This window comes from Telopea speciosissima, chromosome 8 (genome assembly GCF_018873765.1).
Source record: "Telopea speciosissima isolate NSW1024214 ecotype Mountain lineage chromosome 8, Tspe_v1, whole genome shotgun sequence".
NCBI classification, from domain to species: Eukaryota; Viridiplantae; Streptophyta; class Magnoliopsida; order Proteales; family Proteaceae; genus Telopea; species Telopea speciosissima.
Window position 1 is genome coordinate 54,923,925 of NC_057923.1, and position 24,441 is coordinate 54,948,365.

General features: G+C 36.8%; 1 protein-coding gene and 2 long non-coding RNA genes across 4 annotated transcripts in view; 1 reads left to right on the top strand and 2 right to left on the bottom strand.

Moving 5' to 3' along the window:
* The window catches only part of LOC122671568 (serine/threonine-protein kinase STY13-like), an 11,726-nt gene extending 3,543 nt beyond the window's left edge, over positions 1-8,183 (bottom strand). For both annotated transcript variants that reach the window (XM_043868867.1, XM_043868866.1), the window contains exons 1-4: positions 7,600-8,183; positions 6,477-6,609; positions 6,079-6,271; positions 4,553-4,677 (exon numbers count right to left, since the gene is read on the bottom strand). In XM_043868867.1, the coding sequence (XP_043724802.1) occupies positions 4,553-4,677; positions 6,079-6,271; positions 6,477-6,609; positions 7,600-7,832 (684 nt within the window). In that variant the 5' untranslated portion in view covers positions 7,833-8,183. The remainder of the gene's footprint in view (positions 1-4,552; positions 4,678-6,078; positions 6,272-6,476; positions 6,610-7,599) is intronic.
* Positions 1-20,403, top strand: part of LOC122671569 — a 20,550-nt gene extending 147 nt beyond the window's left edge. Inside the window, exons 2-3 of the long non-coding RNA XR_006334362.1 lie at positions 12,677-12,680; positions 20,391-20,403. This is a non-coding gene — a long non-coding RNA (uncharacterized LOC122671569). The remainder of the gene's footprint in view (positions 1-12,676; positions 12,681-20,390) is intronic.
* LOC122671570 lies at positions 8,602-24,223 on the bottom strand. Its single transcript, XR_006334363.1, has 3 exons — positions 24,212-24,223; positions 14,577-14,580; positions 8,602-8,696 (listed from the first exon to the last, which is right to left on the bottom strand). It is a non-coding gene; the product is annotated as an uncharacterized LOC122671570 (long non-coding RNA).
* Between the last annotated feature and the right edge of the window lie 218 nt (positions 24,224-24,441).

Consider the following 24,441-nt stretch of genomic DNA (forward strand, 5'->3'; position numbering starts at 1 on the left):
TTGAAGAGTCGAGATCATATCAGCCAATCCACCCCATCTGTATCCAGACAGCAGAGACCAACAAAATCTTACTCCTTGGATTAGCCTACCCACACACTTGGCTGCATGTTGCTTTCATATTGGAATCCTAGTTTCTGATGTGTCTTTCAAGCATTTCATCGCTTCCCAGGCCAACACAGACACACTCCCACAGTTCCTCTGGGTTCCTCTTTCTTTTTCTCCTTTTCTTGTCATTCTTGCTTTTCTGGCAAGCTCATCAGTCATCATATTAGGACTGGATCACCTGATCCAGTCCAATTAATGTAATTGTAATCTTAGGTTTGAAAAGCTAAACTAGGAGCCAAATAACCAGGATCTGCCATGAACAGGGTAGTTCGAATAGGTCAAAATAGGTGTTTTTGGTTAAATTAGGGTTAGGGTTTAATGGGACCTAGGGTTTGATGGTAAGGTTAGGTCAAGTTGATGTAGGGGGGTCTATCAGTGAAGGTCTTGTTAAGTTTTAACAAGTCTGGGCCTTTTAATTAGAATTGGCAGCAAGGTTAGGGTAGGATTTCGGGTTTTTGAAAAGAGAAAAAGATGGATTTTTTGGGTTTATGATGGTCAGATGAGGGAGCAACTTGGATCGAGTTTTCCCTAGTATGAGAGGAGAATTCAAAGTTTGGTGAGAATTGGCTGGCTGGTTTGGTCTGGGCAGAATTTAGGGATTGGGAAAATTGAAAACAAAAGGAGGAATCTTAGGGTTTGGGCAGTGAAAGGGTAAGAAGAAGAAATGTAGGAGATGGGGATGATTCAGACTTACTGTTGTTGCAGAATTTCATTGGCAGCAGCCTGTTTGATTGTAGATCTTGAATAAAAATTGAATCTTTAACTAGAACTTGAAGGAGAGCTTCAAAAGAACGACCCGGGCTTCACACCGCAAGGTGTCGATTGGATCAAACACCAATCCCACCAACAAACCAGCCGGGCTTCCCACCGCAAGGTGTCAATCGGATCAAGCACCGATCCCACCAGCTTTGATCAACACAAGACAAAAATCTTCAATGGAGAAGAAGAGCAGCCAAAGCTTTTCATTAATATCAAAATTCGTGTTCAATGCTTTGCCTCCTTACAACCTTATATAAAAGACTCAAAAATAGACAACTCCACTAAAAAGGAAAGGGGGAATTTCTTAGATCTACTAAATTTAAAAAAGATTTACAAAAATGGTAGCTATAAATTATGTTCCACAAACACAAGTTAAAATTTTGAAAAGATTTATCAAATTCCCATATGAGTAAAAATAGCTAAAGGAATAACCTAAAATACCCCCTAACTTCTTTCTCGCTCCTTCATTCTTCTTCTCCCCCTCTTCCTCCTCCAACGAAGGAAGACCTCGGCACTCCCTCCTCCCTGAAACACCACCCCACCTTCCTCTCTGAAATCTTCCCCGCACCACCACCTCCACTGCCACCCCCTCCCTACCCTGCAAACCCACCCCACCATACTTTAAATGAATTGTTTCCTCTGCATTTCACCCATATTAATGAAATTTTGATGATTAGTGTTTATAGGTCTTCCTCTTAATTGCTTTTAAGGCATTAGAGAGTTGTTAAAGATTTGCTTATATATTCTTGCCTTAACAGGGAAAATCTCGTCCTCTGCTGGAAAGGATTTCGATAAGATATTCCTCTTTTTTTCTGTAATTGGGGGGGGTGTTTACCTCTTGCTGATGATTTGAATGATGACTTTAAAGCTGTGATTGTGAAATCCATCAGTTTCAACAACTTAATCACAACACTGCGATTCTTCATTTTCAATGGTCGAAATTTTGATCCTAAAATACAGAAATCCCTAGACTCCGGAAGGATGCTCTTAGAAGGGTCTGTTGGCTTTAAAACTTCACAAATGGAAACCATGATCTCAATAAAGGCACCTTCTCAGGGAAGGAAACTAAATCCGTAAAGAGAGAGAGAAAGAAATTATGATTTCTTAATTTATTATATTCCTAGCTGTCTGGTTTTTCCCCTTTTATTGAATGATTTATTAAGAAAGGGGAACATGATGGGGCGGGTTTGCAGGGGAAGGAGGAGGTATGGGGAGGAGAGCAGGAGAGGGAGAGAGGGGGTGGATGGCGGTGGCAATGGAGGTGGTGGTGCCGGGCAGATTTGCAAGGAGGGGGGGGGAAGAGGGAGTGCGGAGTTGTTCCTTAATAGGAGGAGGAAGAAAAGGAGAAGAAGATAGAAAAAGGAGAGGGAAGGAAATTAGGGGTATTTTAGGTTATTCCTTTAGCTATTTTTACTCATAGGCGGATTCGGTAAATCTTTTCAACATTGTTATTTTGATGGTAAAACATAATTTATACCTACTATTTCTGTAAATCTTTTTATAATCTAGTAGATCTAGGCAATTCCCCCAAAAGGAAAGGCCTAACCCAATCCTTAACTAATCAGGTAACCTAAACTGACTAGGAAAGTGAAATAACAAAGGAAATAGACTGAAAACATGACTCAAAGGAGAACTAGGATTACAACTCAAACAGGAAACAAAATAAGTGTCTAATAATAAAAATAACACAAAAAATCAACTCTCTCAGCCAGCAGTCCATATCAGCCCCTAAATCAGTATTCATGTGAACAGTGTTGCATGGACGAAGAGTGTCATGAGGTACTGTTCACGTGAACAGTAGCCTTTTTGTTTCTTTGGTCTTCTTCATGCTTCGATCTAGATCACCAATCCAGATTAAGATGGGTGGAGACCAATATGATCCAGGATCCTGATCTTTCAATCATTTTAGAATCACAGTTCCAACTTCCAACACTCTTTTGGACGCCTTTTTGCTTCTTAGGATAGGTGTAATTTAATGGAGATCTTGCACAAGAAAAGGGAAAGAAGAAAGAGAAAGACAGGAGAAAAGATGTGGATCATCTCTGTATCAAAACCCTAGCCATTTGATTAGAGCCTCACTAACCCAAAGTATGGGGATGATGGAGTTTCATTAGTGCAGTGGAAAGTCTCATTTCACAAGTTAGCAAACTATGTTTCAGACCATTTCAGATGTTAATATACTGGTATATTAACTAGGAAGTTTTAGAATATGTGCTTTAGCTTGGTTTAAGGGTTCAAACCTTGCAGGTACCTAAAAGTGATTTTGAACCACCAACACAAGTTTAAGAGAATCTCTAAACTTCCATTAGATGATATGAGATAGTGTATACGCATCTACTGATGTATCTAGGACTCAATTTGAGAAGCGAAACTTAACAGGACAAGTAATCTCAAGAAAGCAGCCAGTGCACTAAATTTTTTTTAAAAAACAATGAAACATGAAAAAAGGAAAAAAAGAGCACCCCAATTCAATGAACAATGCTCCCCGTGTAGGGAAAAATAACCAATTGTCACCTGTGTGCCAGTTAACGGAGATCCACAATGATAACCAAATATTTGTAAAGTACTATAACACACTGAAACAAATCAACCCAAACTACAAAAGCACACACCAATTTTAACGTGGAAAACCCTTCCAAGGCGAAAGAGAAAAAACCACAGGCCCTTGTCCAGGTAAAACATCCACAATTCCACTATGATAAATAATGGGGTTACAAGATCTCCTCTCTAAACAGTATAGAGGCTAACAAAACATACAAAGAAAAATACCCTCTTGGGTTACAAAGAGACTCAGCAAACAAAAGTGGATTCACAAGATCATAGTACTCTCACCTCAAAACCTAACGTGACCAATACAGAGAAGCCAAAATACTAGCCCTTCTTCCCTTGACAGAGAGAACATCTTCATGCCACAACTCAATATGAGGAACAAGAGAGAGAGTACCGTCTCTTTCTTCTTTTCTCTCCTCTTTCACCCACAGAAAAGATGAAGCCGAAATTTTTTTTTCCCCCCAATGGAGTTTGTACATGCACGACCTCCCTTCCTCATTTCCTTTATATAAGAAAAGAGAAACCTAAAACTAAGTCGGCTTCGTAACCGATTCATTGGGTCCCACGTAAGGTGTCTCACCGCCTTACGTAACAAGAGAATGTAAGTGGCGTGAGAAACTCTTCGTGCGTTAATTTCCTTGTGGGCCCCTCCTTTACATGAGGAGGAAAAGGAGGGTGGGAATTAAACAGCAGACAAGGAAGTCCTTTTGCAGGAACCATATAAGCATTCACCCACTATTCCCACCCCCAAACAATTCTCTTGGAATGCACTGGTATAAGGACAAAGCTTGTGTGCAAGCTTGGGACTGTAGACATCAGATTTTGTTTAGCTCCGATTTCAAAGAAGAATGTACATTAGATTAAAAAGAAAGACAGCTGCATTGGAAATAAACATAGACAACCAGACACAACAGGCATGGAACAAAAAAGGACCAAATCTACACAGAAATCCTTCTCTAAGCAGCAAGTTCAACACTTTGTTCATGTTTCCCACCACAGACTATCAAAATCCAAAACTACTGATTAATCAACACTGCTCACCTCTAGATTGTTCTCCCTCAAGCATACAGTGCATACAAATAGATTTCAGCTATCAATTCCCATGATCTACATCTCTATAAGTCAAAAAGGCACAAACCTCAGGAGCCATCCAACGGTAGGTTCCTGTTTCTGCAGTCATCATCTCAGTCACAGATTCCTCTCTTGCAAGACCAAAATCCGCTAGTTTCACAGACTTCTGATTCTCCGTAAGTAACAAATTGTCTGCACCATTAATTTTTGCATCAGATAATTAGTAAAGATTCTTGGTCAGTTGCTCTTACATGATTCAGGTGAACACACAATCTAAAACCACAATCAATTTTCAAATTGGCACAATTGGAACACCAAAAAATTTGCTCAGAAGTTCAAACGTCTTCACCCAAGAAATTTGCACAATTTTTGATGAAATTAGAACATCCATATAATTATTTATATCAATACAAATTTTTCTTTCCAGTTCTAAGATTGCAAACCATCCTCATTAGATATAAGCTCCAATTAATATGAAACACAGCCAATGACCTGGTCCAAATGATATTCACATAAAACCAAGATTAATATAAATTGAATGAACTTTTGTTCCATTACAACCAGAGTTAATACTTTCAAGCTTGAATTTCAGTAGCAAACAAAGTGATCAAAATGATTTGAAACTTTCCTATTTTTTAACTTAAGGTATTTATTAGGAAGTTCAGAAAACAAGTGTGGTAAGTAGTCAATACAATGGAAATGTCCAAAACTACTAGCCTAGTGAACTAGTGTTGTCAAGGTATCACTCATCGTCTAGGCAATACCATTTCAGGTGAGCTGTAGATGGATGCCCAGGATTATAGACACAAGCCCAGGCCACCAAGCAACAGCCTAGGCTTTGCTTAGGAATTGGACATAAATATTTTCTTAAATTTTACCTTTCAAATGGAATTCCAATGCTATGTAGTCATAATAGGTCATATTTCTGAGTTGTGCATATATATTTGTCTCTATTGGTATGTTAATGAAAAATACAATACACGTAATCAATTGAGCCTTTATTTTGTTTTTGACCTGCTATCCTTAACCAATTGTTCCAACATAGTTGTCAAGGCATCGCCTAGACGTCCAGACGGCTTCTTGAGTCCAAGGCGACAGTATGCCTTGTTTGATGCAAGAAAGGCAACTACCTTGGATGCCTTGGCCTCGCCTTGTGGCCTTGTGAAAACACACCTTAGATTATATCAATATTTTGACACTTCACAAGTTTACGTTGATTTTTTTTAATGAATATGTTTATAGTATATCCTATGCTTTGTTTTTTATATGTTGGTTTTTTCATATTAGGGCATTACTAGCATAATTATATCATATTGCATTGATATGGCCTTTATGTTGCATGGCAGCATAATTATATCAAATTATCATTGTTATATTATATATACTGCACACCTAGGCACCCCTCCAACGCCTTGAGTCGCCTAGTCACCTTGACAATCCCAATAAAACCCTAAGCTGATATTTAGCAGAAGAAATAGTAGGGGGGGAAAAACAATAAAGAGAACACTTTGCTACCAAAAACTCAAGCATCCCCATATATATATATATATATATATATATATATATATACACAGCTCAACATGTCATTCTTACCAGGCTTAAGATCTCTGTGTATAATCCCATTGGCATGTAGACAATCCATGGCCCGAGCAATATCAAGGGCAAAACCTATCGCTACACAAAGATCTAATTGTTTTGGACGAATACTGAATAAATACTTCCGGAGTGACATCCCTGGCAACAGCTCTGTAGCTATCACCATGGGATCTTTACAAGCTCCAATGAACTGCAAGGGGATCAGAGAAGTTATTGAATGCAATTAAGAGAAATTGAAACATGATCAAATTAAGAAAAGAGGAGAAAATGTGTAAACATCATGATCTTATACTCCAAGGATGTCAGATACAACCAGTAATTCTGAAGGGTTGGGACGGCTGAACCAACAGCAGACACACACAATTATTTACACCCTTGAAAACTAAGAAGATCACCTTAACAAGGTTCTCATGTTTTACTCTAGACATCATTGTAACTTCACGGATAAAATGGCCTTCAAGTTTAGCTTTTTCTTCTGGGGTACTTCCACTATTGAGAACTTTGACAGCAATAACTTGATCACGGTACCTGCACAATTACAAAATGGGAAAAAATGTATCAATAAATCAAAATATTACCAAATAAATATAAACAAAAAACAGAACATGTGTCAAAAAGCAAATGATAGACCAAAGTTATGTGACTTGACAAATTACATGTCATACTGATACGGTCCTTAGAAACCTGTTGCACTGGGAGTTTGGCACATTGATAGAGGCAATGGTAAGTTGGACATTGAATATCACTCCTATCTTTATGCCTGTCTGTATTAAGTATGCATATCTATAAAAAAAAATTTACACCAGCTCTGTGAAAATTCAGTGTATGTTTGTGTATTACGCATATGAATCTTAATGAATAAAAAGCATATATCTTCATGTACCCATATGGTACTAATACTTAATATGTTTGTAGGTCTCTCTGTGTGAATTGAAGTGGGAAAAAGAGAAGGGGTGGATTAGAACCAAAAACTGAAAGGTTTGTCCTGAATTCTAATAAGAGTAAAAGACACAAGAATACCTAATATGTTTGTGGGTCTTAGTGAGTGGATTGGAGGAAATATGCGGTGGAACCAAAAACAAAAAAGGTTTGTCCTGAATTGTGAAAAAAAATAAAAGAGGCGTGTCTCCTCCAACAACATATTTTTTAAGTTCCATTTCCAGAAAATGGAGTGCCTTGAAGGTTACCGCAATGTTTCTACTTGTTAGAATAATCAAATACCATCAAGAGCAGAATCCCAATATGAATTTGACAACAAAAAAACCCATTTTAGAAAAGCATAACTCAGGGATACGAAAATTTTGCTTGATATCAATGATCCTAGCCTTAGAGTATGAATGCAAGTAATAGCATATAACTAGATCTCAGATAGCCGAATGAGCTTATGCAATATGAAAACATCAAAAGCTTAAACAATGAAAATATGGACATCACAGTTTGTGTATAGCTTATTTCTCTCTTTTTCTTTTATCCCTCTTCTCTATAATTTAAACAAAAAGAAAAAGCACCTCTATGTACCTTCCTTGATAAACTTTCCCATGCGCTCCCTCTCCAATTTTTGACCCGACGAATAGTAATTTTGGGTCTATCAGTAGTTTCTCATCAATCTGGAATTGTGGCGTTGGAATCAATCCATTCTGTGTGTCTGGATGCTTCTCGAGCTGTTCACCAAACTCAACCGAGTTCTTCCTTGCCGTTTGCTTAAATCCCCCTTCATCTCTACCTTCTTTGCTCTCCTCCCCACAACTCATGCTGCAGTCTCAAACGATTCCAAAGCACTTCATTAACTTATCCTCCTACTCCAACAACACCTCCTGTATACTCCCTCCAGCTCATCTACAGAAATTTTGCAAATTTCGTGAACTCATCAGCCTACCCTCCAAGCATCAAACGAGGACCTAAATCCCTGAGACTCTTGGTCCTTCCTCTATGCAAAACCAACTATCCAGACCAGAAAGGAAAACTCTTCGCACATACCGCAGAAATCCACGACTATTCCAACAAAATTCCACTTACCCCTCAAAACATTCCCTTCTTTCTTTCCAAATTCATTTACAAAGCTAATCCGCTAAGGTAATAAACAAAACCTCAAAAACGAAAGACAGCAAGTTACAAATACTCAAGCTGCCTCGAAAACCGATAAAAAAAAAAATCACAGTTGCAGCTTAAACATCGGAAAACCTTCTGAATAAAAAGGAGAAACAGAACAACATTAAAAACAAAACAAAAGCTCAAATCCCCTCCACTGTTGTTTTTAAAGATTCTCTGCAACTGGTTCTTAGATTAAAAAAAAAAAAAACAAACAAAAAAACTTGCTCAAAGTTCAAAAAACCAATAAGAAAATAGAAAAAAAGAAAAAGAGAGGAGAACTCGAGAGCTCAATATCATCTAGGTTGTGGTGTTGACTGTTTGTTGTTATTGCTGTTGTTGTTGAAGAAGAAGAATCTCTGCAACTGGTTCTGAGATCAAAAAAACCTGGCAGTAAACTCCTAAAGCCTCTCTGCCAATCTCTTCTCTCTTCCTTTGTATCGCTCTTTAAAAGTCATAGCTTTCTGCGTGGCTAATGGTGAATGGAAGCGTCTCCGTCAAGATATTCTATCTCAGAGTTTTCTTCTCTCTTTCCGTTCTTCAGGGTTTCTTCTCTTGGGAGTTGTTGCGAATAGCGTTGCGACTGAGGAGAAGAGCGTGGGAGAGGAAAGAAGAAAGAAGACAGAAGAAAGAGAGTGAGAGAGAGAGTATATTATTTAATGAGTTGACCAATAATTATGATACACGTGTATAGCATAAGAAGGCAATAAGGCTTTCGTTTGTGGTCACAGCATCAGCGATTTGGACGTTCTTGGTCGTAGAAGGATAGCCCCCGATATGACTAGACTACCACACGGATGGAGACAATTTAATCTTCTCCCTCTTCTCTCCCTGCCGACTTCTTTCTCTCTCTCTCTCGTCCCTTGGCCTTTTTTTTTTTTAATTAGTTTTTGAAATTCCTTTATCCCATTATTCCCATCCCTTTCGTTTAAATAAAATAATATAAACGAGCAGATTCCGTTGCTTCTTATTCGCCTCGTGCGAAAAGAAAAGTCAAAACAAAATGACAAAAACCTCTTGTGAGGGCCCCACCTTAATCGGGACTTACTCAAATTTCTATACCACATAGTAGATTAGATTAGGTCTAAACTGTGTCGGTAGACTAAAAACTTGACAATTTTTTTTAATTGTGTTTTGTATTATTTTCGAAAATTATTTAAGAGAGAGTTTATAAAAAAGGATTTTCAAAAATATTTTGAAAATAATGTATCTTCTTGTTATAATCAAAAGTGTCATTACTATACATAATTTCTTCTAGTAAACATAAGAAACTATACTATTATTCTTATTGGAAAAAAATTATATATCATTTGAAAAGAATTTGATAACTTGAGGAGGGTCAATAAGAAAAAACCCTTACAAAATATGCCAAATTATAAAATCGAAGTTCTAAAAAATTCTAAATTATGAGAGTATGTATAGTAATCATGGTTTGAGAAATTGGAATAGAATTATTGGTTATTGAATTGGAATCGACTGATTTCAATTCTAATTCCAATATATTCGTTTTTTATTTCTATAGTTCATGTCAAATCAAGGCTTCTAAACTTGGAATTAGGATCAAATTGGTCATTGCAGATTGTGATCTGAATCAAAATCGATCATAATTAATCCCCAAAACCCTAAAATCGACCCCTTAGATTTGAAAACCCAACCAATTTATCCCAAAAACCCTTGACTTTTGAAATGTCCAGAATCAAGATGGGTATTTATTCTAATTTTTTAAAAAGTGTGCTGAAATTGAATCGCAATTGATCGTTTTATATACTACTATATTATAGTACATGAATCAAGTACAAGAATCGAAAGCAAATCGTGTAATTACAGAATATTGAAACTAAATAAGAAATGAAATCAAACATAACTGAATCGATTTGATTTGAGTATCAATTTTTTTAGAATTTTCTAATTAACACCATCACTCTTTGGAATCGAACCAAAATTGAACAAAATACCTAAACCAAACCGACTTACACCCTCCCACGTATTACAATTAGAGTGGTCCACCTTGACAAGCATGTCAAAGTAGAACTATCCAATAGGGTTTGTTTCAGAGGAATCGCTTATTTGACCGGGGACTTAGGTGGGATGAGAGAATTGAAGTGAAAAAGTATTGACGTGACATTTTAAAATCTTACTCCAACTTCATTTGATTAATTTAAGTTGATGAATTTACAAAAACTCAGATAACAATATTAAATGTTTTATCACGTAAAAACGCTTTATCATTATGTAAAAGGTTCATGCTACGCGTGAGAGCCACGCGCTTTAGAATCTGGAGTTCACATGTAGATTGTTCTTTTTGTGGAAGCATACCTGCCACAAAAATGGTAGATCGGAAGAAAAAAAAGCAATAATTTTGGAAATATATCATAGCCATTGTATGACAGGTGGAGGAAGAACATGGCTTGCTATCTATATCAACTCTCGGACCCATTTCACCCTGATGATTGACTAAAGGGGTATTTTTTAACCACCAAAAAAAAAAAAGATTAAATAACGAGCTTTCTCCGTGAAGGAGCGCAGGGGCCACGTGGCAATCAATAAGAGTGTATGGTGACATTTTGGAGGTAAGAATTTCGTCTTTCTTGGAAGATGGGGCGATCATTTTGCCCTCATTTTCTGGGCGTGGCCGGAAACACCCCCTCCTCAATAGAGAACATTTTTTCATATTCATATAATACGGATATAATACATGTAAGGGTGTTAAACAACTTAAACTGTTAATCAGTTTGGTCTAAATTAACTGGGTTGGAGTATGACACATAGAAATCATAATCAAACCATTCATTAAAAGGTTCCAATATGCCAAATCAAAACCAAATAATAAATAGCTCAAGTAAACGATTTTTATCGGTTTTAATTTTTTATTTTGTTCTCAATTCGAGTTGACACAATTCCTGGCCAAGTTGAGAATGATCCGATTTTTTAGGCTTAATAAAGAAATCTGCTAGTAGCGGATTTGAAAAACAATATCTAAAGAATCGAGTTATCCTCCACCCATGGTGAATGAGATTCCATTCATAGTGGGTGTCAGATGGGTGGGGGAGGGCATCGCAAGGGTATTTTAGGAAAATGTTAAAATCGGATTGACAATTATACTATATTGTTAGTGTTGCCAATGACCGTCGAGTTCCTTTCTTATGTTCGACTATCATCAAAATTGACATTATAAGGGATTGTTAGTTTTGGCCCCAATACCCTTATTTCCTCTTCTCTTGTTTTTTTTCTTGAGAAAATAAAACAGTTCCAACATCAGTTTTCACATAAGTCAAGAGTTTATCAATTCTCGTCTTAACTGCCTACGTATGGGCAATAGAGATTTCTTCCTTAGACCTCTTGACAAAACATACAAAATTAAAAGCCTTCAACAGTGAATTTTTATCCGTTGTTGTAACTAGAGCACTGTTGTGCGCATCGTACAATGCAGCAGCGGCCATGTGTGCACAGTGAGCACAATGAGTCCCACTGTGCACACATGGTCAATGCTACGCCACACGATGCGCACAGCAGTGCTCCAATTACAACAGCGGATAAAGGTCCTTCAACAGTTGCTAAACATCATGCAACAAATTCAAAAATTCCCATGGCCAGCCTTTCTACTCTGCTACCTACTCCACACTAGATACCATCTTCTCTTAATGGTCTTTTTGAAAAAGGCATAAAGTAATTGTAATTTTTATGATTTGAAACCAATTGTTTAAGGTATCAATATCATCGATACATATTAGTATCATCACTATCTGATATCAATATGGATTGGAAGTATTGATTTAAAAAAAAAAAGTTTGTTATTGAATTTGCGTCCAATGAAAGGTGTTTCTCTTTTATAGTAATATTCTCTATGTGTTGCGTCAAAAAATCGCTCAGTGGTCCTTCGAGTGTCGTAATCTGTAAAAGACCCTGAGTGACAAAGGAGAACCGGTGTGGTTCCGGCCTAGGACTCTCTGATGCCTAAGTTAGATCTCTTTGAGCAAACAGATGAATAGTAACATTCAATATGAGTTAAGATGTCCCCTGATGGGGTTGTGTATCTTGCCTTTTATAGTAGTGTATGGCAGTGTGGAGAGTCCCAATTGATGTAGAGTGTTTGTCGTAAGTGATAGAGTCCCTGAGTAGTAGGGTTTATCCTTGATAGGTTGTCTTCCCGGGAGACGTGGTGTCACAGTAGACCTGGTAGTCCGTCTTCCGGAGAGACGTGGTGTCCTTGATAGACTTGATAGTTGTCTTCCTGTAAGAAGTCGTGTCCTAATAGACTTGGCGTCCTTGGTGGATAGACGTCATCTACGTGGTAGATGGGGTTTTTGGTGCATGAGTCCATTCAGACTACGTGACTCGATAGGCGGTGGTCTAGAGTCCTTGGTGATGCGATCTGTGCCTTGTTGATGGCGGCGATGATTGCCGTGTTCAAGGGAGACTTGCCCAAGGATGACGTGTTTGGGGAAGCCGTGCTCGGGGATGACGTGTTCGAAGAAGGGGTCCGTGCCCCAAGGGAGTTGGCGCCCAGGGAGGTCCACGCCCCCAAGGGGGTTGGCGCCCAAGGGTGGCCGTGCCCATGGGTGTTGGTGGATGGTGCTTCACTGACTCTGTCTTTGCCCACTCTTCTGGGTCGTGCCATGTGACGATCTCCGATTGGTTGGTGTGAATTTGGGTTCATCACTATGTTCATATTTTTGCTATCGAATTTGTAACAAGAAATCATATTAATATGTAGGAAAGTAGTTTTTTGTCTGGGAGTGTAGCCTACGCCAGCACTCCCATGTGTCTATCTCTCTCCTCCTCAAAACAAGGGGCAGAGGTGTCTTTTCAAATGTGGAGTACGTGTATCAGATCAGTCTTGGGATCCATCTCAACCAATAACAATCTGATCCGGCCAATATCGGTCGATCTGATCCGATAAGACTAATGAGTTGATGGATTTTGTACCTCTTGATTATGTGAAAGTGACAAGCAAGGCATTCTTGCATCATGCAATCAAAATTGAAACTTTAACAATAACTAAATGACTAAAATGAGCGGACCATACATTGATCGACTTTAATATTTGAGAAGTCAATTTGCTAAGCTTTTGAGGTCTAGAGAGGTTTATAGCTTAGAGCCATTACAATTTACAAATAAGATTTTATAACCTAAAAAAAAAGACGCGAAATTGGCCTACAATGATTCCTATTTGAATCGGATCATATCGAAATTGGTATTGGTCGGGAAATCAACTATAACCCCAGAAAATAAGATTCCAGTTCTTCTGCACATTTGTGGTTTCATTTTTGTTATTTATAAGGAGAGGAGGGGTATTAATGGAAGTAAAAAAGACAAATGATTATCTCTCACATAGTCTTCTTTTTTTTTGTGGTAGAAAGATAATCTATTGATTACCACGGATTACACGTTTGTCGTCTCACAGAGTCACATGTACGTTCACCGATGATCCATTTGGAGAAAATAAGATCAGGATTCAGGAAGGAAAAACAACAATTTTCATTTATTATTTTATTATGAGTTGTTGATTCAAACATTTAATTCTAGTTGTGAGAGATAAATTTCTTTGATTTTCTGTTATTTCACTTTATAAAAATAGGAAAAAAATGAAAGCAAAAATTCAAAATACATTCATGATGAATACCAAGATGAATTTAAAATATGATAAAGAATGCCACTCAGTCGCACAGCGCACGTCACTCCGACATCCAAACATAGGCGTATGTGAAATAATCATCGCAATCCTGATCATTTTTATTTTTACATGTTAATTGGAATTGATTATTTTTTAAATCCATGGCACACATTAAACTTGTGTTGGTGACAATCAAACAACATATGTACTATGAGTATGTGGAATTATTACCAACGCATTAAGCCGCCCCATTATTGATGAATTGATGTAGAAAGCTCAATTGGAACCCCCCATGACATATTTTAAGCACAAAGTGTAATTATTGGTATAGAACTTACCGGAGAGGGATCGTTATGATGCTAAAGTGTAGTTTTCCATTAATGAGGAGGTGGGTGATCGAATCGTCCGTTAAAGAACGTTTAGAAAAAAAAGCAAAGAGTGTGTGCATCCATGATAGAGACATGAGAGAAAGTGCATAAGAATATGCACATGGACTAGTTTTGTATGTTTCTTTTTCCCATAATTTAAATGAAAACATCAGGTCATCAAAGCTTGATTTAGTGTAAGGTATTGGATCGGGTAACGACCATCTCGAAAACCAATATGATATTAATACGGATTAGCAAGGATCGGCCTGTATCATATCATTTCACCTCTAATTTTCCTAAAAAATTCGGGCTATTTTTTTTGATAATTTTACCTTTAGTATGTACCATTCTATTTGATATACAGTCAATGGATGACCAACATGTGCCGAAGTTTAAAGGCAAATCACATATATCAAAGCCTCGACTCTACTGGAGCCTATAGGGTTCCTAGTTAGTAAGTATGCGTATAATACGTGTATTATATGTGTATCCAAATTTTTGAACATATAATACTCTCGTCTCTATATTTTCTTATATTTTTATAAAAAAACGTGTTTTTTAATCGATCGAGTATTATACTCATATAATACATGTATTATATATTTTTTTTAATAATAAAAAAATAACCAAAAGATTAGAATTTAGGACAACGATTTCACTTTCCCTTACGTCCCTTTCGATTTGCGTTGAACATCCAACCGTAGCAGACAACAGTAGCCGCCCTCCATCTCCAATCATCCTCCCCATCTCTGTTCAACAAAGCGGCACTTAAGTCTTGTACTCTCCTCTTGTTTCTCTGGTCTTTGAACTTTGATGGTGGTAGTGAAGCAAATGAATCTGGTGTGATATTGGCGAGAACGGCTCAATCTCTATTCTATTTTATTCATGTTTTTCTGTCTTTTGTAGCTAATGTATACAGTGGAGATCCATATCTGGAACTCTCTCTCTTGTCTTGCGTTGGTTAATTAGTGGGAACTCATCCCCCTTCACAATAACACATCTGGTTAAAAATATATGGTTATCTCATTGTAGATAGAAAGAAATGTAATGTTGGAAGAATGATTTAATGATAAGGTAATCAACTTGCTCATCTCATTTTCAGACAATCTACATTCATTTCTTGTAGATTATTGATATTTTGGTATGTTAAATGATAATCTTAGAGATGTTATATAGCATATTATATTATTGTGTTTATTTTAGTTCATAAAATCATGATATTATTTTGTTTATTAGGTGGTGAATGCATGTTATATAATGAATATATGTCCGTTTTTTTTTTTTTTAAGTATTATTGCCGTCTATATCGTATTATATTCGTATTAAACACGTATCATATTATTATCGTATGCGTTTTATGAAGCCGGATTTTTGAAAATTATTATTACCCTCTAGTCCGTTTAATTGCCTTACGTATCCGTTTCCGTTCAATTGCAGTTCCCGAACTTACTAACTAAGATAGGACTACCCCCTTAGGTGGCAAAAACCTATACACCTAGGGGGAAAAGCGTAGATGGGACCTGCATGCACATTCATGTTTGATGACTTGGGGGAAAAGCCATTCCATTCATGTTCCGTATATGTCTCATATATGCAAAAGTAGGGTCGAATTATATGACTTAATACAGAGGCAAAGCCATTCCATGCATGTGCCGATGTTGATACAAATCACCTGATATAATGAATCCGATACCTACTGATATCTCAAACCATCGATCTCCGATCTAAAATAGGCATTGAAGCGCCCAAAAACACAAAAGGAAATAGTGGCTACTGGTTATGGCATTTGATTCTCACAATGAATGATGGTTACGTCTTTCCTTTGTATTGTAGGGGACAGGTTACATACTTAGGAGAGTGAGATGGTAACGCGCTCAATGTTAACACTAGCAAGGCAAGATGGAAGTTAAAATCAAACCAAATCAAATCTCACGCGCTCGCAATTGTCTTAAACTAGTAACGTTTTAGTACCTTATCTGATTAAGATTCATATAAGTAACTAAGTGTGTAAAGTGATCCGTTTAGCATTAAAAAGGTTGATTCGTTTAATGGAGAAAGTTTAAGCAATAATGGGGTTATGAATTACTGTATCACCTAACGCAAAAACAGTAAAGTTTTTGGATAAAGTTCCCAATGGACTTGCTTTAAAAATGGATCATGAATTACTCTTCTGAAAAGCATACTCTTACCCTTTTTCAAAAGTAGAATAAGAAGATCTCTCTCTCTCTCTCATCATGGTTAATCTTTTAAAAAAGCAAAATGGAAGACGAAGACTCTAGAGGTCAATTGCTAACGCAGCTGGGCCGAGTGTCAATTCGTCGGGTTCCGGTGCTGTTTAGTTTTTTGACAAGGTGAAAGCAAAATGGAATTAAATAAAAGCGAGGTCTCGTGATCAAATTTTCATCGTTGCATAATATCTTGGGACCACCTGCATGACGCTCACTAGGAATCAGAACTCCCGGTTCATGCGTGACACGGGAACTATGTACGAGCCTAGGGGGGATTTAGTAGGCCTAAAGTCGGATACCCCTCCTGTCTCCAAAAAAAAAAAGAAAAAGAATTAAATAGGAAACAATAAAATCAAAATCATTTTGCATTTGATTATGTGGTATTGCTTTCTATTCAGTTTTCTTTATTCGATTCACAATTTGGCCGATCTTTACTCCTTGGTTGTCTGATCTTTGTAACTCAGATATCTTGTGCTGGACTCGTATAAATAAATAGACCTACTATCTACCCAAAAAAAAGATTTGTTGTATTGGTTTTGGAAAATGGTAACAAAATAATCTCTGTTTTTCAAACTTTATATATTTTTCATGTTATTCTATTTTCTTTTGGTCTCCCCCACTCAGTCAATTTTCCGACACCTATGTCATAAAAAAAAAATCTCATCTTCACCTATCTTTCTTTTCCTTTTATGTTCGTAGTTTTCTTATTTTTTTAATTTTCCAGTCACATGATAAAATAGATTATTTTTTCTATTAGCAAAGAAGGTTTTATTAATCCATTTTAAATTTGATCCATCATTTTCCATCCGTATTTGAACATATATATTAAATAAGGGGAATTGTTCTCTAAATAAGAGTTTGACTCTTACGTTTGTGCGACAGCCAATAGAAATGCACATAGAAGCATCAACAGGAGTGTCATTTTACATTTCATAGGGGGCAAGGTAGTCATTTTGCACCCCCAGGTGTCTAGGCTCAGAGGGTACACTCTTGGGCATAAAACTTTTCTCCATTAAATAGTTAGGTCCAACACATTATACTTGTTTTATGTTTCAAGTGAGATGTAACAATAGTTGTTTATTAAATTGATCATTATTTTACTAATTAATGCAATTGATGTGGATGTTAGTATTTGAGTGGGAGGTAGTATTTCTATTCGATTTTTCTGATACTTATTCAGAACTGTGTCAAAATCAAACCGGGAACAGGACTTGTGAAATCAAAATCGAATCATCTTTTATGGTTTCGAGTCCAATATTCAGTTCTAGATCCATTTTGACACCCTTAAGCTGGCTAAAATGAATGCCCTTTGATTAAATCTCCATGAGATTTCAAGTTGGACACCTCTTGTTCATCGTCTAGCTTAAGATCCCCACCACTCAAAAAATAAATAAATTACAATAAAATAAAAAGATTTATCAAAATAAATAAATAAATAAAAAGAGATGTCCCTATCACACGTCAAAGTATATATCATTGGAACCACAATATGAATACCAATGACGATACCTGCAACCTTAACACATACGCGCGCGCACACACGTACGTGTCTGACTCCTCTTTTGAAATGAGTAATGCTTATCATCTTTGGTGGAGGAATCACTTCCCATGGTAAAGTCCACGTCACACATACCTTTATCTTGCATTATATTTTATCTTTTTAAAAAATATATATTTTGGATAAAGTTTTCATACATGGCTGTGTAAACTGTGTATGTGAGAGGGTTTTTCACATGGGATACGCTGACCCTATGGATAGACAAGGGGCGAGCAAAATGATCATCACCTTTCCCTTAGGAAATTCCGCCTTTCCATGGATGTGCGGTGAATACTTTGGATCCGCTTGGACCAAACGGAATATATTGTCAATAAATAGTAGTACGTCTTGTTCATTAGCATCCCAGAAATACTCTGTCATAGTTAGGGTAGTCAAACCAACTCTCATACGAGCTTGTGACTATTCATTCATCTGACCATAGACTAAAGCTACTTTGGATTCTGCAATATTTTGTTCATTAATCACTTTAGATTCTTTCATTTTCATGTAAAGAATTTCCATAGACACACGGCGTTCATTTCGCTCATCCTTGTGTTTGGGTGCACGGACAGCGTACCACATACGCCCAGGTAACATTATTTTTTCTTAGTTTTAAATATATGTGTTGATTTTTTATTATTTACGAGTGATGCCATATTTCCATGCCACTATGGACCGTAAATTAAGAATACAAGTAGACCGTATAATGCATTGAGATATGTTAAATAAGGATTGTAATGGGTGTATGAGTGACCCTTTTTTTGTATTTTCATGGTTAGGTTCCAGGTCAAGATCCAATTTATCATTTGTAGATCCAAATCTGAGTCAGATCCTTGACATTGGATCATATACAATCTAAAATAAATGGACGGCCATATTTAAACTTCTCTTCACTTCACTTTTCCATAAAATATTTATGATCCATGATCCAAATCTTAGAATGATCCATCATGCTTAGCTCAAACAGATCTAATTATTTATGTAGATCTTATACTAAACTACTAATAACTAAGTACGGTTCAAGGAGAAGTGATTAGTGCGGATATCATGGTTTTAGGTATCAGGTGTCGGTTTCCGCCGATCCGTATCGGAAGATTCGGTAAAGGGGAGGACAAAACGATTACTCCTTCAATGACATGTGTCTTGACCTCATTGGCATACTAGTCACATGATTTGATAGACTTAAGGTTTAAAAACTCGGAATCCGTTACATGATCAGCCTTCATTACTTTTGATACGATCCATGCCGGAAGCAACTGGGAATCAGTAGAACTCGGTTGGAATCGGCTGACTTGGTCTAACTAGGTCCAACTCAGTAGATGCAAAAAATTAGGTTAACTCAGACTCGGTCAATTCTGAGATGAATAGGTTGATTCCGCATAGCGTGCGTACTCTTCATCTATGAGCAATACTCTATCCAAATCTATAGATCTCCCTCACATCCAAACGAGATTCCATCCAAATTTACCATTAGCTGGGCCTCTTGGTAGTTTACGCACCACAAGCTACCAAGTGTGCTAGACACTTGTTCTCAACTAGTATTTGTAATATAATTACATAAATAATAGAACAAATTAGCTAATCTAACTAGGTTTAATTCAAAGGGCAAGAGATCTCCACTTGATTGCATGTTCTCTACACAAGCGTCTGGGCCAATGGGGGAGCACACCAGAGTATCTACTCAGGGGGCAGAGGCAACATCTCACGGTGCCATGTGAGAGGGCATAGGAAACACTATCAAGTAGAGATCTTTTTCCCAAAATAGTCATGTGTATATCTCTCTCTTCCTCAAAATAAAGGGACTGAGGTGTCTTTTCAAATGGGGAGAAAAAAGATAGACTCATGAGAGTGCTGGCATAGGCCACACTCCCGTACAGAGAACTTTCTCCCTTTTTTCAATTAGGGAAATTTTGTATGTAACAAATAGTTGCACAAAAATTAGAATGTCATAATAAACAAGTACAATTGGAACAAAAAATTAAAACCAAAACCGGATCAAATAAGTCAAACTGATATGAATATATTCGGTTCCAATTCAGTTCTAGGATGTGGTGTCCCAATTCGGTTTGGTTTGATTCCAATTCCAACATAGGAATCATTGGTTCAAACCGAACTTCAACCAAATTGGGATGCTAATAGATTATATAATATATTAATAAATTGGAAAAAAGAATGTTGCTTGGTTGCATGGATCTTGCACGCATAAGAGCACATAAAATTACTGCCATATCCCCATGAAATAAAAAATCACATTCATGTTTATGTCTCTTTGCATGCTCTCAACAGCCTCCATTGGAACAGAGGCTACACAACAAAGCAGCAAATACTACTATTTTATTTTATATATTACTAATATTAATATTAGATTTTATAGTACTACTGTATTATAGTATATAGATTGTATTATATATATATTATAGTAAATGAACAGAGTATGCAAATCAGAATCGAATCGTATAAGAACTGAATGCTAGAGCCAAATAATAACCAAAATCGAACAGGTTCGGTTTGAGTATTGACTTTCAAAACTGATTCTATTCTCAGTTCGATTTCAATTCACACCAACACTCTTTGGAGTTGAATACCCGAAACAAAACCGATCACACCCTTAAACTAAATGTATCAGGTTCCGATTTACACCCTTAAACTAAATGTATCGACCATCTGTTATTTCAATTCCCCTTATCTAATTCAGTTTGGAAGGACGTCCTATCTCTTAATGGATTTCCAAGAATCCCATGCAGTTCGTGGCAAGAAGAAATTACTTGGTTAAGCTATCATTTTAATGGTGAATCTATTTTGGACCAGGTTGGAAGATTCAGCTTCACTGCTGTTGTATATAGAATCTGGCAAGAAACTACTTGTTTAAGCTGTCATTTTAATGGGGGAATCTCTACGCCAGACATTGCGGTATCCAGAGATTTTTTTCATCGTTGGAGAATCAAGGTGTCTTTCTCCCTTCGCTCCCTAACGCCCTATTCTTGGCCTCGGCCCCCTATGGGATGGGTGAGGATAAACTGTGACGGCTCTGTTCCCGATATTCTTGGTGGTTACCACTTTGGACTACCAGTATTTTCTGTAGTCCAGGAAATCCACCTTTGTATAGACAGTCTTCCTGAGGCTCTTTCCGTTCTTCTACAGGACGATACTGAAAGAAAAAAATATTATAGGATGTAAATTCCTTCCCCTATTATTATAAAAAAAAATTCTCTTTCTCCCACCAAAAAAAAAAGTATTAGTAATATATTTTCTAGAAATAATTCCATTATTCTCTTCCCCCTACAAAACCAAATGAGCTCTCTCAGATGAAAGACAGTTTGCATAATTTTTTCTCTCTATATGTAATCTATAAATAATTTTCAATTTTTTTATAAAATTTCAACAAAGTTTAGCTCTTTTAAGAATTAAGAGTAATTGGTATTGTATCGGACATATTGGTTGATACATATCAATACCGCTAGAGATCGATATCAATAACAAGTGGTGTTTGAATCTATCGAGGGTATTTTGGTCAAAATTTTGATTTTTTTAATCCAAATCTGAGGGCAAAATAGTCCAATTTGACCTAATACAATCGATCCATATCAGAATCCATTTTTATCGATACAGTGATTCAAATGCCTGCTCATTATTCCTAATACTAATGAGGATGAAAACTGAATGTTAAAATTAAAGACCCAAGTCTAATCCCAAATTAAGGGATAAATAATATTTGAAAAAAATAACGCTATCTGGTCGCATGTTTACTGTGTCCAAACACAGAAATGCGTGAAAGTACCGCCATGCCTCTGATGAAATAAAAAATAACATCTATGTTGATGCTTATGCGTGTGCTCTACATGATCAGACATCGATCTCTTACCCATAATATTAAATAACCCTCTCCTCATAGAACAAAGAAAAGGATACATTGTCGGTAAAAACTTGAGTAAAAGGTGCACAGTAGACTGAGTGGCTGGACCATATTCTTTACTTCAACATATGAGAAGTTAGATCCAATCTAAGCCCAATAATGGAGGGAGAAACTTGCCAAATTGGAAGATAAAAAAGCAATATTTGATATGGCACAAGGTTACCAAACACATAGATAGAGGTTTTAGGTCCTCAAGAATTCAAAATTGGCAATCTAAATAGAGTGGCCACTATTGACCAATAAAGATGATTTATGGGCTAAGGGTTATGAAACTCCAGTACTTTTCTATGTGGTTCCTTATATGTCCCTTTCAACCTTAACGTGGCTATGGAAAGGTTGTTTTGGATCCTTAGAGGCGATCTTAAAAGATCATGTCAGCTTAAGGGTAGGTGTTGATGCGTGGGTCCCATCATTTTTCAGTTTGTTTACATGGTTTAAAAATATAGAATCGGGAATAATTGACTCAGATCGGTCTGGAATCGGTTATTTCAAACATCTAGGTGTCCTTTGTTTAGAGGGAAGTTGGGGGTGGGAGAATTGTAAACTTGTAATGATGGGACCCACATGTTGGTGACCCATAATTAATATGTCGGGCAAGTAAAATGAAGAGACAAATTTTAATGAGAGAAAGAGGAAGTAGGGTCAGCCAGTTAGGTTGGGATTTGGTGGGAGAGAGAGGAAATAAGAAGAGTGAGATACCGACATGAGGACTTCCTAGAATAATGTCATACTTGTACCAAAATAATTAAATTGGTAGGTGCTATGTGTGTCTCGAATTCTTGTATTGGTTTCGAAGATTGATCCGCTACTATATTTTTTTTGTGACGATCTAAATGAGATTTTTTCTGAGATCTGTGATGATAGCGTTTGAGGGCGAAGCCCCTGAGCTGTACTGTGCCCCTTGAGTCAATAGATCAATCCGCTTGGAGGAGTATTTATATGTTTTATCTGTCTTGTTATGTAAGCAAGTGAAACAAGTGAGATTTAGGGATTTTCGAGCTAGGGTTTCTGGGTGAGAGTTTTTACGCCATTTTAGGTGTTTTTGAAAGATATCTATTGTATTCTTCTTCCATTTGCATAGTGAAATCATCTTCAGCTTTGCCCGTGGATGTAGCACATCACATTGGTGTGTGAACCATGTTAAATCTGTGTGTCATCTTTGTTCGTTCTATTTTTCTATTCGTGTTTCGTGGTGTTTGTTTTAAAAAGTAAGACTTTGAAACTAGGCGAGATAAGAATAAATGGGATGCCACATCACCAAAAAACACATTTCAATAGTTTTTTGATACTTTTCCCACCTCAACTGAACCAAAAACTTTTATTTATGATAAGGGGTGGGAAACAAGTAAAAGTTTCTCGCCTCTTAAATCTCACCTCACTACTTCCCCTCTAAACAAATGCTCCCCTAGTGTTTTTTTTCTCTCCATAGAATCAGCCTAAGCTGGATCCAATTTTTAAACCTCTAATAGTTGATAAGGGATTTTCTATTGACATCCCTCAAGATGTCAAATAATTTATAACTTTACTTTTTTGCCCTCTCTGAATATCACACTTTTTCTTTTGCTAAGGGTAAAATCTCGACATTCCACATGTGTACTAAAAAAATGTGTGAAACAAAAATAGCTTTTGATAAGGGCTGAATGAAAAATAATTTCAAATTATTTTGAAAACCTCTTATTACCTTTGCCTTAAATAATCCTTGAGAACAAGGGAAGAGACAATCAGAATAAAGTTACATGTTCTTAATACACCTATAGAGATGTCATGCGAGATGTCATGCGACAGTCCTGATGATAAATTATACATAATCCAATATCAAATTTTCTAATAGCAAGGTTTGGTTTATGCCTTGGAAGCCACCCAAGATGCTTTAGCCCCTCCCCTTTTTTTCTTGATTTTTGATTCATTAAAGTTTGTGATACTTATGGAATGAAAAGGATTATCGCAACAAAAAACATAGAGGAGCACACCAATGAGGTATGGCAAAATAGTATGACTTATTGGAGGGCAACGAGGTCATTTCATATGAGAAAAAAAAGAGAAGATACACATAGCAGTGCCAGTGTACCCTAGCCAGACAGCTCAAAGAATCTTTTTTTTTTTTGGGGGGTAAAGGCTCGGAGAATCTTTACCCTCTATGGAATTATACAAGGAGACATACATGTCTTAACGTGATTTTATTATTTATGCTTTCATGTATAAACTACAAATGGGCAAGTGATCGTTGGCTGGTCGCATAGTCTCTACACCAGCATGGAGGGCATTGACCAATGAGAGCGCGTAGGGACATAATATAGATGAGAGTTTTTATTTCACGGAGGTGGGATGGTAATTTCATGCGCTCTTGTGTATGAGCGCAAAGGCTATACACGATCAAGCAACGTTCTTCTTCCCAAAACAAATTTACATAATGTTTTATTCTTGATTGAACTTATGAGGTTTTGATTAGATTTCCTAATAAATTATCGTTAATGCTTACCTTAGGGAGATAGTCTGCGAATGCATTAGGATATAGATACTGGATCGGTTTACAAAAATTTTTTAGGGTAACATAGTTAGGTAAAAAAAAGATATCAAAATCTTAAGGGCAAAATCGTTTGATTTGCTGTGAA